Here is a 16,874-nt window from a genome sequence, read left to right as displayed (position 1 = left end):
TTATTGACCTGGTAGCATATTGCAATGTTTAATGTGAATAACCATTAGTGGATTTTTACTTATTATTTCGTTTGACGTATAGGGTCAAAGCTATTCCCAGTAAGGACTGCACCACCCGACGGTACTACTTTTGCGCAGATAACACTAGGCGATAAAATTGATGGAGAAATACCGGCGTTCGGCTACTGGAATGTCCAGTTTTATCATCCGCGGGCTGCCTACGTTCGGTTTAACTATGACTTTCCGAGAGGCGCCAGCATTGCCGTGTACGGGCGAAGGAACGCACTGCCCACGCACACCCAATACGAGATATTGGAGTTGCTCAATGGCTTTCAATCACGACAGACCCGGTCTACACACGTAAGTTTTTCTAACATTTTAATACGTCTTTCCGTTTGCCAGTTTTAGTAATTTAGTAACTTAGTAACAATATACTATATGTATGTATAATAATACTATTATTTATTACACAAGTTAATTGGAATAAAAATTTTCAATATTAAAACTATAATAAAAACAATTGGATTATACATTGCTCTTTATACAATAATAAATTTAAAATAAAAATTCAAAAACAATTTGGCAACTTTTTACAAATATAAAATACCTCAAAAAAAAAAAAAAATAAATAAATAAAAAATATATTTGTATACATTTCGTTGAAATAAATTATAATGTTAGTAATTAATATTATTGTAAAAGTATAATGTTTAATAAAATAACACCTTGCATTTTTTTAGTTAAGATTTAAATAACATTAATTAATAGGTATACTCGTAATGTAATAAGTTTTTAAATAAACTTTTAAAATAAAATATATATTTATTTTATTACAAAATGTATTTTGTTTTAATTTATTGTAGTATCATTTATTTTTTTAAAACAAGTATACTTGTGTATCAAATTTAATGTCACGTAAAATCATTAATTGACAATGATTAGTGATTTCCATCATTATAAATAAACATGACGATTCAATGTAAAAATTACAATTATTGGCATTTGGTTGGTAATCGAGTTATCTTTGTAGAGTACATATTAATAATTACATAATTAGATAAATACCATAGCATAATTTAATTTTACTTTGATAATATTATTGGAAATAAGGTCAAATGTTTAAAATATTATTTTGAGGGACCAATTAAAATGTCTGTTGATTATATTTTAGTACAATATTAATTGATTAAATACATATATTAATATAAATAATGGTATTGATTTTACAGTCAATTATTAAAAAGGAAGTTACACATTATCTGGAGCCAGGCCACTGGTTTGTATCGATGTATAATGACGATGGAGATTTAACTACGGTGACGTTTTCGGCATCAGTATCGCAAGATATGACTTTGAGCTGTCCTAATGGATGTAGTGGTAAAGGGGAATGCATGGTAGGCCATTGTCAGTGTAACCCTGGATTTAGCGGAGACGACTGCAGTGACAGTAAGTAGACTAACACTATACTCTGATTTTTATTATTTTTTTTTTTCTACAGGCGTATCTCTGAATTCAAACACTTCGGCCATTTTTAGATTCATTCACGTTTTATTTAAAATTGTTTACTAACAATTTTTTAACATATATGTTTCATATTATATTGCTTTATCATTATTATTTTTTCACTATGCATAACATTATTGTTTGAAAATAATCGATTTTCGTGTTAAGAATGATGATAATATCTAGTACCATATGTTACTAATATATTTTTATTTCAACGCATAATATTTGAGGTGTGCTTTTAAAGCATGTAAACATTTGTATTGCTACAATTTTATAACAAGCTGTTCGCAATGGAATGTTCAAATAGTAATTTTTATTTTTCCATTAAAGGCGTGTGCCCAGTATTATGTAGCCAAAGAGGCGAGTATATCAATGGCGAATGTCAGTGCAACCCTGGATGGAAAGGCAAAGAGTGTAATCTAAGGCACGACGAATGTGAAGTACCGGATTGTAATGGCCATGGTTACTGCACAAATGGTAAATGTATTTGTGCACTTGGTTTCAAAGGGAAATTTTGTTCTGAAGGTAATGTTTTGAAAAATCAACTATCAACAAATTCAAAGCATAGTAATTTATAATTATTTCATTTAACTGTATATAGTGGACTGCCCAAATCCAAATTGTAGTGGCCACGGGGTATGCGTTGAAGGAACTTGTATTTGCAAAAAAGGTTGGAAAGGCGTCAACTGTGACGAAATGGATAAAGATGCCCTACAATGTTTACCCGATTGTTCGGGACACGGGACATTTGATTTGGAAGCACAGACATGTCAGTGTGAACCCATGTGGTCTGGCGAAGATTGTTCCAAAGGTAAAATATATTTTCTTCATTCTAAGTTTCACGCAAATAAAGCATGAAAAAAAAAAAATGTTTAAGTAATTATAAACGCATCATGGATTTTTTATTAATACATTTTTCGTCCGATGATTATTTTAATTTTTAATGTGGAAAATATATTATTTTTTAGAACTGTGTGACTTGGACTGTGGCACACATGGTCATTGTGTAGGTGACACTTGTGCCTGCCACTCTGGTTGGTCTGGCCAATATTGTAATTCAAAACTATGCGATAGCCGATGCAATGAACACGGACAGTGCAAAAATGGCACTTGTTTGTGTGTCACTGGTTGGAATGGAAAGCATTGTACGCTCGAAGGATGTCCAAACAGTTGTTCTGGACACGGGCAGTGTCGGGTAAACGGTGATAACGTATGGCAGTGTAAATGTACCGATGGATGGGATGGCCTAGATTGCAATACTCAATTAGAACGGGAATGTAACGATAATATTGATAATGACAAAGGTGATTATAAAAAACAGTAAGAGAGTAAAACCTTAAGGATCCATATAAAATACTCGTAAAATGTGTAAATATGTAATTAGCCTCACAATATTATCCCACCGAGATAGGTATAGGCATACAACAATTGGACTTAAATTAATTTAAACCTCCAAAAATGTCTTATATTTTTGAACCCATGATCATGTAAAATATTAATTAGGGAGTGGGACAACTTTATTATGGACAATGTCAAAATGTATCCAAATGTTGTATTTTTATGTAAAATATATAACTAATAATAATATTGTGTTTGTGCAGATGGTCTTATGGATTGCGAAGATCCAGAATGTTGTTTAAACCATTTGTGTCGTAGTAGTCAGCACTGCGTGTCATCGCCAAAGCCCATTGACATACTGTTGCGGAAACAGCCTCCGGCAATAACTGCATCATTTTTTGAACGAACAAAGTTTTTAATCGAAGAAGGCAGTCTACAAAATTATGTTAGACCTGATACATTCAATGAAAGGTAATTTTTAAGTGTATTATTATTATTTTTTATTTTTTATTTTTTGTAATGACTATAACTCATACTTTGTTGTACTCGGGGAACGAATAGGACTAGTAAATGACTAGAAATTCCGTAGTTCTCCAAAATGTTATAATATTGCATTATTGAGAGAACATCGGAAAGCCAGAAAATGATAAACACATATCGATGTATTATATAAGTTGAAATTCTTAAGTGACTGTGTTTATTGTGTATGGTGTTACCTTCAATGTTTTCTGTCTTGAATCTTTCTATTGAAACTGCGTTGTGCCCATGTGAAAATATCCTTTCCTCAATTTTCCAATCTCCATTGATTAAATGTCGTTAGCATCACTTCTTGACATATGCATATAAACAATATCAGATTAAATAAATTTAAAAATGTTATCTATTTACCCATTTTTTTTTTTCATTCAATTTTTATAATATGCAAATGTTGAAAGGTAGTGCTTGCATTTAACATTACAATTAATAACTACCAAGCAGCTTAATGTGTACCTATGCTTAATGTGTACTAATAGGGATTCATATTTTTCATTAACAATTGCGTAAAAAAAAACAATTAAATAAAAATATCTATATACTTTTTTTTTTATTACTTAACTAAAGCCTAACGCTTTCTTTCGAATATTATCTTGTTTCCAGCATTTTCTGGAGTCACTTCAACACGAGGTAAGAAATGGCCATAGTTTGCCCAGAATGGATTTTGTTTTTGTATTATTTTTGAAGGGAAATTTAACTCCTTTTATTTTTTTACGGGTGTTTTTTATTCTCTTACGTCTTCTCCTATATATTTCGCTTAGCAAAAATTAGCATTTTTCACACAATTATATTTTAATAAAAAATAAAAAAATTATAAAATAAAATTCACATTAATTTTCGAATGAATTAACTTTCAATGCGTATTAGTAATAAAATATTGATAGACCTTTCATCATTACTATACGATATGTTTAATTAAATATATTTCACCATTTGATTAGGAATAAAATGAGCTTTCGCTTGCATGACCTATACGCTTTTATCCAAAAAACCCTTTGTATTGTGTACTCGTCAAAGCTTTATTCTTCATTTGTAGTTGTATATGTTTGTGTTGTTTTAATAAATTGTGACGTTTGTGTTTGGTTCCGTTAACTGGAAATAATTAGATACGTAACACAAATTCTATCACTTGATGCTTTGTCGTATGGTTTATAAATAATCATTCAAGTGAAATGTATTTTAACAATGTAATTTTGTGTACCTAATCAAATTCAAAAATACATACACTCGCTGGGGGAGAATATATAAAATAAATAAATTAAATTAAAATTGTTTTACAGTTTAAAAATAAAAAATTGACGTAATAACATCCCTAAATAATTTCCTTTTACTTAGTTGAATATTGTTTTATTTTTTTTTTATTATTATTGGTTTAACATTTTTATGCATAGCACGTTAAATACAGTAAATTAGATTTTTTTGGTTTTTAATTCAAACTCAAGAAAACATTAGAATTAAACAAAATATTTATTTTATTTAGCCGATCAGCTGTTATTCGTGGTCGAGTTGTTACGTCAACTGGAATGGGATTAATGGGTGTTCGGGTTAGCACGAACATTGCACCCGAAGGATTCACATTAACTCGTGAAGATGGTTGGTTTGATTTATTAGTAAATGGAGGAGGAGCTGTAACTTTGCAGTTTGGTAGAAGTCCATTTAAAGCACAAACTCAAATTGTAAACGTACCTTGGAATGAGGTAATGTTTATTTGGACGATTGGAAATTTAAAATTATATAATTAAACTAATTTTTGCGTTTAAATTATAAATTGGTAGATCGTTATTATTGAGACAATAGTGATGTCATTGACTGATGATAAAGGTATTCAACTTAGCGGACAAGCTTGTAAAGCTCATGATTATGATCTTATGAAACCCGTCGTATTAGCGTCTTGGAAACATGGTTTTCAAGGATCTTGGTCCGATAAAAGTGCAGTTTTAGCGGAATCACAGGTTAATAGTTTATTTTGTATTATTTATTTAATAGTATGCATTTTTCAACTTTTATATTTAAATGTACTATAATATACATTAATATTTTAACTAAAATATATAAATATATAATTTAAATTAGGTTGTCCAAGAAACCTTCCAGATTCCAGGAACAGGATTAAATTTGGTTTATCATAGCTCTAGATCAGCTGGATATTTATCTACAATACAATTACAACTTACACCCGAGACAATTCCGCCAACTTTGAAATTGATTCACTTAAGAATAACCATTGAAGGAATACTTTTTGAAAAAATATTCGAGGCTGATCCTGTTATAAAATATACATACGCTTGGAATAGACTTAATGTTTATCGCCAAAACGTATATGGAGTTACAACAGCCTTGGTTAAGGTCGGATATGAGTATACCGATTGCCGTAATATTGTGTGGGATGTTCAGACAACCAAACTAAGTGGAAATGATATGAGTATTTCAGAAGTAGGCTCTTGGAATCTAGATATTCACCATCGCTACAATTTTCATGAAGGGATACTGCAAAAGGGTGATGGGTCGAATATTTATTTGAAACAAAAGCCTAGAATTATACTGACTACTATGGGTGATGGACATCAAAGACCATTAGATTGTGTAGATTGTGATGGTGATAATGGATTAAAACAGAGACTTTTGGCTCCAGTCGCATTAGCTTCTGCCCCTGATGGCTCGATATATGTTGGTGATTTTAATCTGATTCGACGTATCATGACAGACGGTACAGTTAAAACCGTTGTCAGATTAAAGTGAGAATACAATTTATTATTAATTTTAGTTGTAGTAAAACAAAATATTAATTTTATATTATTGTATTTCATAGTGTTACAAGGGTGTCATATCGGTATCATATCGCTGTTAGTCCTTTAGATGGATCATTGTTTATTTCTGATCCGGAGAGTCATCAAATTCTAAAAGTTAAAAACCCAAATAACTTTTCTGACCCTGATCATAATTGGGAACCAGCAGTTGGTTCGGGTGAACGTTGTCTACCGGGAGATGAAGCACATTGTGGAGATGGTGCATTAGCTAGAGATGCGAAACTAGCCTACCCTAAAGGTATATATATATACCAATCAATAGTTTTAATATTAAATAAAAGTAATGTATAAAAATATAATTTTTTTTTATTTTAGGTGTTGCTATATCTTCAGATAATATTTTATACTTTGCCGATGGAACAAACATTCGAATGGTGGACAAAGATGGTTTAGTATCTACTTTGATTGGTAACCATATGCATAAATCACACTGGAAACCTATACCATGTGAAGGGACTTTAAATACGGGCGAAGTGCATCTAAGGTGGCCAACTGATCTTAGTATCAACCCCTTGGATAACACTTTACACATTATCGATGACCATATGGTACTGAAATTGACCACAGACAACCGATTAAAAGTTATTGCCGGCCGTCCAATGCACTGTCCACCCGTTGGACGTATTGGTTTAAATACAGACCAAGAACTAGCTATACAAACTGCGTTAGTTATGCCTCAGAGTATTGCATTTGCACCTAATGGAAATATGTATGTCGCTGAATCGGATTCACAGAGAACAAATAGGATTAGAGTTATAAGTAAGTTTCGGTATTTGTTAAAAATATTAGTTTAATACATGTATTTTGATTTATAAAACGAATGATTTATTTTTATTTCTTTAGTCGTATAAAACCGATTACCAGGGGTGACCAAACTTTTTGGTCGTGATCTACTAAAAATATATTTCACCTTTGAGGATCGACTTCCATAAAAATGTTTCTTATTATTGAATAACTATAATTATTAAGAAAGATACCTGCATAAAATGTATATAAACATACAACAAGTGTTCTAATCTAATTACTAATTACTAAAATAAATTTTAACATGATTGACTTTAAAATTGTTTGCGATCGACCGATTGGCCGCCCCTGATATATATTATAGTGAAAATTATTTCTTTCAAAAGGACGTTAAATGATAATTCTGAGTAGTAATTTTATTTTATAGTACCTAGGTATCTTATTAACTTCGTTTTTCAGTAAGTCACTGTAATACAGGCATTTCAAAAATAATAATCAATAGAGCCAAAAATATTTAATAGAATACTATGCTGCGGGCAGCACAAAATATTTTTTTAATTTAATTTTATATTTCTATTATTTTACATAATAATACTTTTTGTTATTATTATAATTATGAACTCATGAGTCATTACCAACGTACCGTAGAACGGTGTAAATCAATACATGATATAAATAATTTAATATTATAAATTGAAAATTGCATAAAAAATGATAATTTATAAAATTATGAGTAATAGTGAAATGTTTCAAATTTATATGGTAAATAGTTTGTTATAAAACTACATGGATTAAAAAAAAAAATAACATTTCATAAAATGTATTGATTGAAATTGCATAAATTTTCAATTTTAAAGATAGAAGCATTTTTTCTGCTCTAAAAGTATTTTCAGATACATAAAAAAATTTACATTATTTTAAAACCAACTCATTGACTTGCTCAGAATCTAAAACAGAACGTAGATCATTTATTAATTTTGTTTAAATATTATAGTTACATACCTTCGAAAGAGTAGAAGGTCATTTTCTAATCTATTTAGGATGTGCATGATTTAGGTACATTAAACATGATTCAATTCAGAAAATTATTTTTTAAATCTATTACACAATGAGGGTTATATAACTATGAATGCATATTACACATATTTTATGTTCATATTTATTTATTTTTAATATAATTTAGACTAATTTAATATATTACTATATATATTATTACTTATAATTATTTGAAATATTATATTATTATAGTTTTCAAAGTTTAAAATTTGAAGTGCTTATGTAATATTTTTTTTATTCATTTATTTTGAATTTAACCATAAATCATATTACCTAAATAACAAACTTAAATAATACCTTGGACTTAAATTTTAATAATTTTTATATTTTAGGCACTGAAGGTAAGATTTCTCGTTTTGCTGGTACAGAGTCAAAATGTAATTGTTTGGACCGTGGGTGTGACTGTTATGAAGAAGATCATTATTTAGCAGCAACGGCTAAGTTTAATACAATTTCGTCAATCACTATATCTCCCGATGGTGTAGTTCATGTCGCAGATCAAGCAAATTATAGGTATGTTTCAAAAATATATGTATTTTAGCATTTTAGCTGTATTTTTATTATTTATTATTTATTTATAAAATCTAATAAATATTTCAGAATAAGATCTATTATGTCGAGGTCCCCTGAAGCTACAGCTACACGTGAATATGAAGTTTACTCACCGACCACTCAAGAACTTTATGTTTTCAACCGTTTTGGCCAACATATCACAACTCGTAATATTCTAACTGGAGAGACTAGTTATCAATTCACTTACAATCAGTTCACCAGTAGTGGAAAACTAAGTTCTGTTACCGATGCAGCTGGAAATAAAGTGTTCTTATTAAGAGATCATGCACAGCAAGTCAATTCAATCGAAAATACTAAGGGTCAGAAATGTAGATTACGCATGTCTCGTATGAAACTATTAACGGAGGTTAACACTCCAGATAATTATAATATAACTTTTGATTATTACGGGGCGTCTGGCTTATTACGATCAAAGTTAGATTCAGCTGGTAGAGGTTATGTGTACACTTACGATGATTTCGGACGATTAATTGGCGCTGTTACGCCTACTGGAAAACTCATTAGATTGGCATTTGACTTGAGCGTAAAAGGAGCAACTGTAATGGTATATAACGATGATAGTCAACCAACAACAATGTTAATCAAGGGAACGTCTGTAGAAACAAAATTAGGTATATTTTTCATTTTAAATTTGATCTATTATAATTTAAATAAATTATGTAAATACTTATACTATTGGTTTTCTTATTAGGTGGTTCAGAGGAACATACTTCAATAACCAGTGAAGGTGATATTGTATCGGAAACATCTTGGGGAAACCGAGTGACAATTGAGTCAGTTCCTTATGCAGTACTGATGGAAGCTAACTCAGTATTAGTAGAAAGTTACCCCGTACCGGGAAAATTAAAAACCGAAATAGGATCTGAATTGGCAAATAGGTTTGAATGGAGATACTATCTAAGAGGACAATCGGGAGGCAAATTGAAACCTGGTGAAGGTAATAATATCTATATAAGAATAAATAATATTATTATATATATCAATATATTATATATAATATAATTTTAAAATTAAAACATTTAATTTACAGCTAAATCTGTTGCCCAAGTTGGTAAAAAATTACGAATAAACGGTGAAAACATCGTATCTTTCGAGTTTGACAGAGATAGCGGGACCGTGGCAGCATTTATTGACGAACACATTGAATTATTAAATATAACCTACGATATCGCTGGAAGACCGTTTAGATGGGGACCTAGGTAAATTAATATCAAATTATTTTATGTATTATTCATATATTATTTAACTTCATTAAACTGTATCTATTTACTTTTTTAATAGGAACAAAATATATTCAGAAGTGGAGTTGACATATGATCGTTTTAGTCGACTTAGTGTATGGCGTTGGGGTGACCTTAAAGAAATGTACGGCTATGATAGGGCTGGTCGATTAGCTGAAATTCGTTATGCAGATGGCAAATCTACGCTTTACGTTTTCAAAGATATGTTTAGTAGCTTGGTAAGTTTGTAAATTTTAATAAACTTACGTTAAAAATATTTAATAAACATTTATTTTACAGCCATTGAAAGTGACTACCCCAAGAGGTAGTGATTACCTATTACAATACGACGAATCTGGTGCTCTTCAGTCACTAACAACTCCCAGAGGACACATACACGCGTTTTCAATACAAACCTCATTAGGTTTCTATAAGTATCAATATCATTCACCAGTAAGCCCACATCCATATGAATTAAGATACGATGACAACACAAATATTTTGGCCAAAATTTATCCACATCAATCTGGCCGTGTATCTTACTTATATGACCAACATGGAAACATTGAAATAATATTAGCTGGTACGTATAACTATTAATTTTTTGAGTTAATCACACATTTTAATAATAATATATTTTTTAAGGTATGTTATCTATACATTATACTTATCAAGCTAATACAAATTTGGTAAAAAATATAAATGTTGTTGAACCTGGTTTTGAGTTAAAACACGAAATTCGTTATCATCTGGGCATGATTAAAGACGAACGTTATTTGTTCAGTGCAAAATGTGGATTACATAATACGCATTTGAAGTAAGTTAAATACATGATGCCTAATATGTATAACTACACAATTACTATTTTCCTCATTATTTAATTTTATAATTATTATTTTTTAGATACCAAGTAGATGGTAATGCACGAGTAACTTCCATTGATGTCACTATCGGTAACAAAGAACTCTCACAATTAAAACTGAAATATAATCAAAATATTGGGACACTAGAAAGCATAAGTGACTTAAGAATTTACAAAAATACTTTTAATAAGACTGTCATACATGATACTGCTAAACAATTTTTCTCTATATCTGAGTATGACAATCACGGTCGTCTGAAATCTATAATGACTAACATAAAGTCTATGGATGTGTATAGGTAAGATTTTGTGTAAATATTTTGGTGAGCATTCAATGTAAATAATTAATTGTTGATTTTTTTTTTTTATATATAGAATGGAATTAGAATATGATGTCAGAAATAAAATTTCATCTCAAAAGATAACTCTGGGCAGAACAAAAATCCAAAATACAATGACTTATAGTGCCGATGGTCATTTGTTTGAAGTGGCTGGTAGTAGCGACTGGAAGTATATCTACGATGAAAATGGCAACGTTATTGGCGTCATGGATTATGGTCAAAAATTGACATATGGTTACGATGTCGGTGATAGAGTGGTTCAGGTGAGAAAGGGTCTAGATTTCTAATTTATTACTATTATTTAAAATTCATAGATATATGTATTAGAACGATAAAAATATGTAATATACTTATTAACTAAAAAAAAAAAAAAACGTTAATTTGTAGGTAGCTGACGTTCAACTATTAAGTTATGATACACGAGGTTTTGTATCTAAACGAGGAGAAACACACTTTAACTATAACGATATGGGATTACTCAGTGATGCTACCGAAAGTGACCGTTTTAGTGTTTCTTATTATTATGATCACAAAAATCGCTTGTTAGGTATCAGAAACGCAGGTGAAAACGTAACTCAATTCCTTTATACTGATCCTCAGCGGCCTAATTTAGTAATGGCTATACACTACCCAAGTACAGGAAGAACTTTCCATTACCTGTACGATGATCGTAACACTTTGATTGCAATTGATTCACCTGAACAAAGGTAAGTTACATAAAATAAAATAATATTGCATATTGTAATTAATTTATTTGTGTTTATGTTAGGTTCTTTGTTGCTACTGATCAAAACGGATCACCATTGGCTGTTTTCGATGTTGCTGGAAACATAATTAAAGAAATTACAAGAACTCCATTTGGTGCGTTAAGAAAAGATAGCAATCCAGACTTATACATTCCAATCGACTTCCACGGCGGAATTTTGGATCCGCATACTAGACTTATTTATCTTGATAAAAAGTGGTATGAACCTTCTATTGGTCAATGGATCACTCCTGACTGGGAACGATTATCGTCAAGACTTAGCTATCCCACGGACATATTTATCTATAGATTCCAAAATAATGACCCAATCAGTTCGAGTAGAGCACAAAATATTAATTACATGACAGGTACGAAATAAAACTATTTACAAATATTTTATGAAACAGCAATAAATACGTGCTGTATTATATTATTAATTTACTGTGTTTTATAGACTTGAATAGTTGGTTGAAACTTTACGGTTATGATATTGGAAACATGATCGGATCGTCTTACACGAGAACTCAACTACATCAGCCAAGCGCAAAGGTGTCTTCCCCGCAACTTACGCCTCAATTTAATGTCGTGTCTGGACTTCAGTGTATTGTAGAAAAGGTATTTGAAAAATAGCTATGAATGTTATAAACACGATGGTAACTAACGTTTCTATTATTTTCTTCTCCTGAAGGAAATGTCATTATTTGGTGAATTTGGATTCATTCCTGAGCCACTATTGAAGATGGAAACACAGACGAGAAACCTGTTGCCGAGAGTGGCATTCCAGAGATCCATATTCGGTGAAGGTGTGCTGGTATCGCGTAGCAATGAAGGTCTTGCGTTGATATCCGTGGTGGACGGTGATAACAGCGTCGTACAAGATGTTGTCATGTCCGTGTTCAACGGGTCGTATTTCTTGGACTTGCATTTTGAACAACACGACAAGGATCTATTCTATTTTGTCAAGGTACAGTTTTTCGATCGTTCAAAGTAGTATCATATGATAACATCAACGAAAACAGTTAGACCCGAGACGATAATGGAAAATGTGTATTTTTACAGGACAACGCGTTGAAGCAGAGCGATGACATGGAAGAGTTGAAACGACTGGGTGGCATGTTCAACGTGACCACCCACGAGACAGCAGACGGTAAGGAGCTGAGGCTCCTGAGTGCCGAGGCACTGATATCGATTCGGTACGGTACAGACCCGCAACAGGAGCGTCACCGGTTGCTGAAGCATGCGCACAAGCGAGCGGTGGAGCGCGCATGGGAGTCTGAGCGTTCGCTGGTGGCAGCCGGGTCGAGGGGTGCCAGGGCAGAGTGGAATACCGAAGAGCGAGAGGAGCTGGTGAATCGCGGCCGAGTGGACGGTTACGAGGGACAGGTCATACACGACGTCAGTGGCCACAGACCGCAGCTAGCCGACGACCCCGGAAACATAAGGTTCCAGAAAACGCCAAACCGGAAGAAAAGAAACAGACGAACGCATTATAAAAAGACCACCAAGGACGAATGAACGGTACTTAACTAGGGCCCAATCGGATGTATAGTGCCAACGTTTACTTATTATTTATTTACGATTATCATTATTATTATTATTATTATTATTATTATATTTATAATATATACTTCAACATGTTATTATTATTATTATTATTATTATTACTATTATTATCTACTATTATTATTATTAATTTATTTATTTATTACTCGCTTAACTTATTCACCGGTCTACGATCAATAATATGTTCAATATCCGTTCCGCCCTACTCCATGACCATAACCACTCTGTCTCGTAAATTACCTACCAGGCCAACGACGTTTCGATTTTAGACATTTTGCGTATTGTTTTTAAATCATTATTCCATTCGTCGTCCTTGTCAAAAAATTTAAGATTTTAATCCATTTTCACGTATTTTAATTTTTATCAAATGCTCAATTTCCGTCCATTCGATACACGTCTGATCATATACACCTTCCAGGCCGTGATTAGTTTTTAATTGAAAAAAAAAAATAATAATAATCAATAGTATCTAGTCATCTGAGCGAGTAAATAACACAATAATTTAATTTTAAATACTCATAGTTCTTCTTACGTCTTGATTTATATATTTAAAAAAATATATATAACGAAAAATACATATATTTTTGTATTGGTACACTCAGGGAACCAAAAATTGGTACCATATTTCACCTGAGAATAAATATCCATATTAATCATTATTTTATTATTTTTTTTTTTTGACCCTTCGTAATATTATGTAATACGAAATATAATTTGTGTTATTCAGGAATAGTTTGTTCTATTGTGATCTTGTTAAAACTTTTCTTTTTCACAAGTGTATGTAATTATATTTACACACGTCATTGAAACAGATGATTTGTATATCCATTCAAACAGAAACTTTTTTGTAAATAAAAATCAACTGAATTGTAAATATAGATTGTTAATTTTTTTTTTTTTTTTTGTGCAATTGTTTATTATTTTTGTTTTTCTTATTATTTTTACGTATTACATTACAATTAAATGATATTTATATAACTTAATGATAATGTAATGTTACCATAATCAATAACATATGTCTATTATGATTATTAGACTATGTTAATTAATTGCTTGCATGACAATTAAAAAAAAAAGAAGTAGTTTATACAGTTATTCGTATATGGTGCGTTAGGCTTTATTATAATAATATATAGCAACCTACATGGTTAACTCTATAATAACAGCATATAACAAATGATTAAATTTAGTAACTGAAAAAAATACTATTAAGATAGGTATATTATATTTATATAAATATATTTTTTTTTTTAATTTGTGTAATTTGCTTTACAATTAAAAAAAAAAAATATGATCACACTAATAACTATACAGTACTATAGGGCCTTATATTAATTAACTGAAAAACATGTAATATATACAAAATACATGTAGAAATAGTTATGTGTTTTATACAGAACTGACTTTGATTAAACATGGAAATGTTTCATGTTCTTTCTTAGCCTTAGCCTATAGATGACTTGTAAATATACTTTTTTTTTCATGCAGACTTATTATGTACATAAATTATATATATATATTTATAAATATGTATACTTTAAGACGATACATGAATTAGTTTGGAGTAATACATGATATTTATTATTGAAATAAAAATTGAATTAGTTATATTATGGATTTTTTATTTCCACACCAATTGAAATTGAAACAAAGAAATATTATTAAATTTTTAATGCATTTACTATTAGAGAAAAAAAGAATGATAATAAAAAATAATTTATTAATGAATTTGTATAAATGTATTGCATAATATATTAAAGTTACGTTGGTATTAAAATATAAATTATTTAAACAGGTAAGTATGCATTACATAATATAAAACTTGTTGAAATATTTAGGTAACAAAAAATACATTAATATTAAGTTAGTCTGTATACATATAGGTATATAATAATAAGGAAATTATCTATGGGTACTCTGCATTCTTTAATGAAATTTTAATGTATAATATGATTTATATTAAATTCAACAAATATAAAAATAACAATACCTTACTATGTATATACTCTAAAATTTAATAAATACATTTTCTAAAATCATTTTTTTACATATAATGCATTTGAATGTCTTTATTCTACAAATTATAATGGTTATAAATATTGGAATTATACAATAGAAAATTATTTTTTTTCTAGACTACCTACTTAAAGTATTACCTACATTTTATTAATTTTTATCTTTATTCAAAATTAACATTATATTCATCATGTAATCATGTTGGTCCATGTACTCATGGTCTACCATGTTAAAATATTATAACAAAATGTGTTATAATATACTACTTTGAATAAATTTTATTTGAGATTAATTTCAAATCACAGGTAATATTGTATGTGCAAGTTATTTTTTTCATATATTGAGAAAAAAAATCTTTATTTTTTTACTTGTTATTTTTTAAGAGCTATTTCCTTCAATAATCTATTATTAAATTTGACTGTTAAAATGTTAGACTAATTTTTTCTAATCTTATAATATTAAATTATTATACTTAATATAAACATGATACTTATAAATCTAATAATGCAATTTAAATAATATAACTATTAAATAAGATAAATTAAGAAGTTAAAAGTAGTTTGATTAATTTTCTAAATGTGTTTTGAAAAGTGATTACCTAAATTCTCTATGGGTCTTAAATTTATCTATACGTATGTAGTCTGAAAATGACTAGTTTATAGTTTAGACGCATGTTAAATTGAATACCTAAATATAAAATAGGATAATTATTTTATATGCCCGTATGATCAATTAATAACACTAAGATACATAGGTACCTACGACCTACCTATTTAATAATAAAATTTAAAGTTACTTACGTGGTCATTAAATATAAAGTTTATGAAGTTTGTAATTATTCAATTATAAAGTTTCCAGACTTAGATTGCTGACTTTTAGGTTAGACTACGTTTTTATGATTTATAAAAAGAGTTAATTGAAACTTCGGATAATATTTATGATAATTAGATAATAATAATAACATTTATCTTTGTTCCGTCGTATCATGTACCTACCTGTGTTCTATTCGTTACGGTTCATAAAATATTTTTATGAAAATATGGGAAAATAATATATAAATACAGTTGTTGTTATTATTGGTAAAACATAATTGCATTTGTAATTCTTTTGTCGGTGTAAATTTGTTTGTATAACATTTACAAAATAATTATTAACGATCAATTAGCACGCCGCTGTTAGCACGACGTGTAGTTTGAAATCATAATAACATTAATGGTTCACACGCTTGGTCATAATTCATTCAAAATACAATAACTGTGACAAGTGATGTTGAACGGTTTTCAATTTCCACATGGACAGAAAAATAAACAACGAAGAATTTTTCATTTTAATAGTTCCTATGATAATATTATGTCAATACGTGTTCATAAACTATGTACGGTAAATACAAAATTGTACATAATACAGTTAAGTATGCACGTCATACTATTCACGTGAAATATGAAGATTCCCAACATGTGTAGTTATACAATGCAGTCAAAAGTTCTTGTCAAAGCTTAATTGAAATATATAGGTAAGTATATACTAAGTACGTTATAGAAACGTTTAAGCCTTTAAATATTTTAAGTA

The 16,874-nt window shown here is 29.7% G+C and overlaps 1 protein-coding gene and 1 long non-coding RNA gene across 5 annotated transcripts in view; both read left to right on the top strand.

Moving 5' to 3' along the window:
• Nucleotides 1-14,899, top strand: part of LOC132921594 (teneurin-m) — a 68,816-nt gene extending 53,917 nt beyond the window's left edge. For 2 of the 4 annotated variants that reach the window (XM_060984702.1, XM_060984711.1), the window contains exons 7-32: nucleotides 83-360; nucleotides 1,230-1,446; nucleotides 1,837-2,031; nucleotides 2,108-2,317; nucleotides 2,475-2,810; nucleotides 3,108-3,315; nucleotides 3,982-4,008; nucleotides 4,859-5,075; nucleotides 5,154-5,330; nucleotides 5,452-6,113; nucleotides 6,188-6,423; nucleotides 6,501-6,944; nucleotides 8,318-8,498; nucleotides 8,586-9,169; nucleotides 9,250-9,495; nucleotides 9,589-9,757; nucleotides 9,840-10,017; nucleotides 10,079-10,361; nucleotides 10,424-10,595; nucleotides 10,682-10,939; nucleotides 11,016-11,244; nucleotides 11,369-11,688; nucleotides 11,751-12,094; nucleotides 12,181-12,341; nucleotides 12,415-12,690; nucleotides 12,786-14,899. In XM_060984702.1, the coding sequence (XP_060840685.1) occupies nucleotides 83-360; nucleotides 1,230-1,446; nucleotides 1,837-2,031; nucleotides 2,108-2,317; nucleotides 2,475-2,810; nucleotides 3,108-3,315; nucleotides 3,982-4,008; nucleotides 4,859-5,075; nucleotides 5,154-5,330; nucleotides 5,452-6,113; nucleotides 6,188-6,423; nucleotides 6,501-6,944; nucleotides 8,318-8,498; nucleotides 8,586-9,169; nucleotides 9,250-9,495; nucleotides 9,589-9,757; nucleotides 9,840-10,017; nucleotides 10,079-10,361; nucleotides 10,424-10,595; nucleotides 10,682-10,939; nucleotides 11,016-11,244; nucleotides 11,369-11,688; nucleotides 11,751-12,094; nucleotides 12,181-12,341; nucleotides 12,415-12,690; nucleotides 12,786-13,241 (7,064 nt within the window). In that variant the 3' untranslated portion in view covers nucleotides 13,242-14,899. The remainder of the gene's footprint in view (nucleotides 1-82; nucleotides 361-1,229; nucleotides 1,447-1,836; nucleotides 2,032-2,107; nucleotides 2,318-2,474; nucleotides 2,811-3,107; nucleotides 3,316-3,981; nucleotides 4,009-4,858; nucleotides 5,076-5,153; nucleotides 5,331-5,451; nucleotides 6,114-6,187; nucleotides 6,424-6,500; nucleotides 6,945-8,317; nucleotides 8,499-8,585; nucleotides 9,170-9,249; nucleotides 9,496-9,588; nucleotides 9,758-9,839; nucleotides 10,018-10,078; nucleotides 10,362-10,423; nucleotides 10,596-10,681; nucleotides 10,940-11,015; nucleotides 11,245-11,368; nucleotides 11,689-11,750; nucleotides 12,095-12,180; nucleotides 12,342-12,414; nucleotides 12,691-12,785) is intronic. The other 2 variants (XM_060984722.1, XM_060984731.1) reach the window with 2 other exon arrangements.
• Nucleotides 14,900-16,430: 1,531 nt separating this feature from the next.
• Nucleotides 16,431-16,874, top strand: part of LOC132921627 (uncharacterized) — a 33,676-nt gene continuing 33,232 nt past the window's right edge. Inside the window, exon 1 of the long non-coding RNA XR_009660920.1 lies at nucleotides 16,431-16,818. This is a non-coding gene — a long non-coding RNA (uncharacterized LOC132921627). The remainder of the gene's footprint in view (nucleotides 16,819-16,874) is intronic.

This window comes from Rhopalosiphum padi, chromosome 1 (assembly GCF_020882245.1).
Source record: "Rhopalosiphum padi isolate XX-2018 chromosome 1, ASM2088224v1, whole genome shotgun sequence".
Lineage (NCBI taxonomy): Eukaryota > Metazoa > Arthropoda > Insecta > Hemiptera > Aphididae > Rhopalosiphum > Rhopalosiphum padi.
The sequence above is the reverse complement of the archived record's forward strand: the minus strand, read 5'-3'. Positions and strand labels throughout refer to the sequence as shown.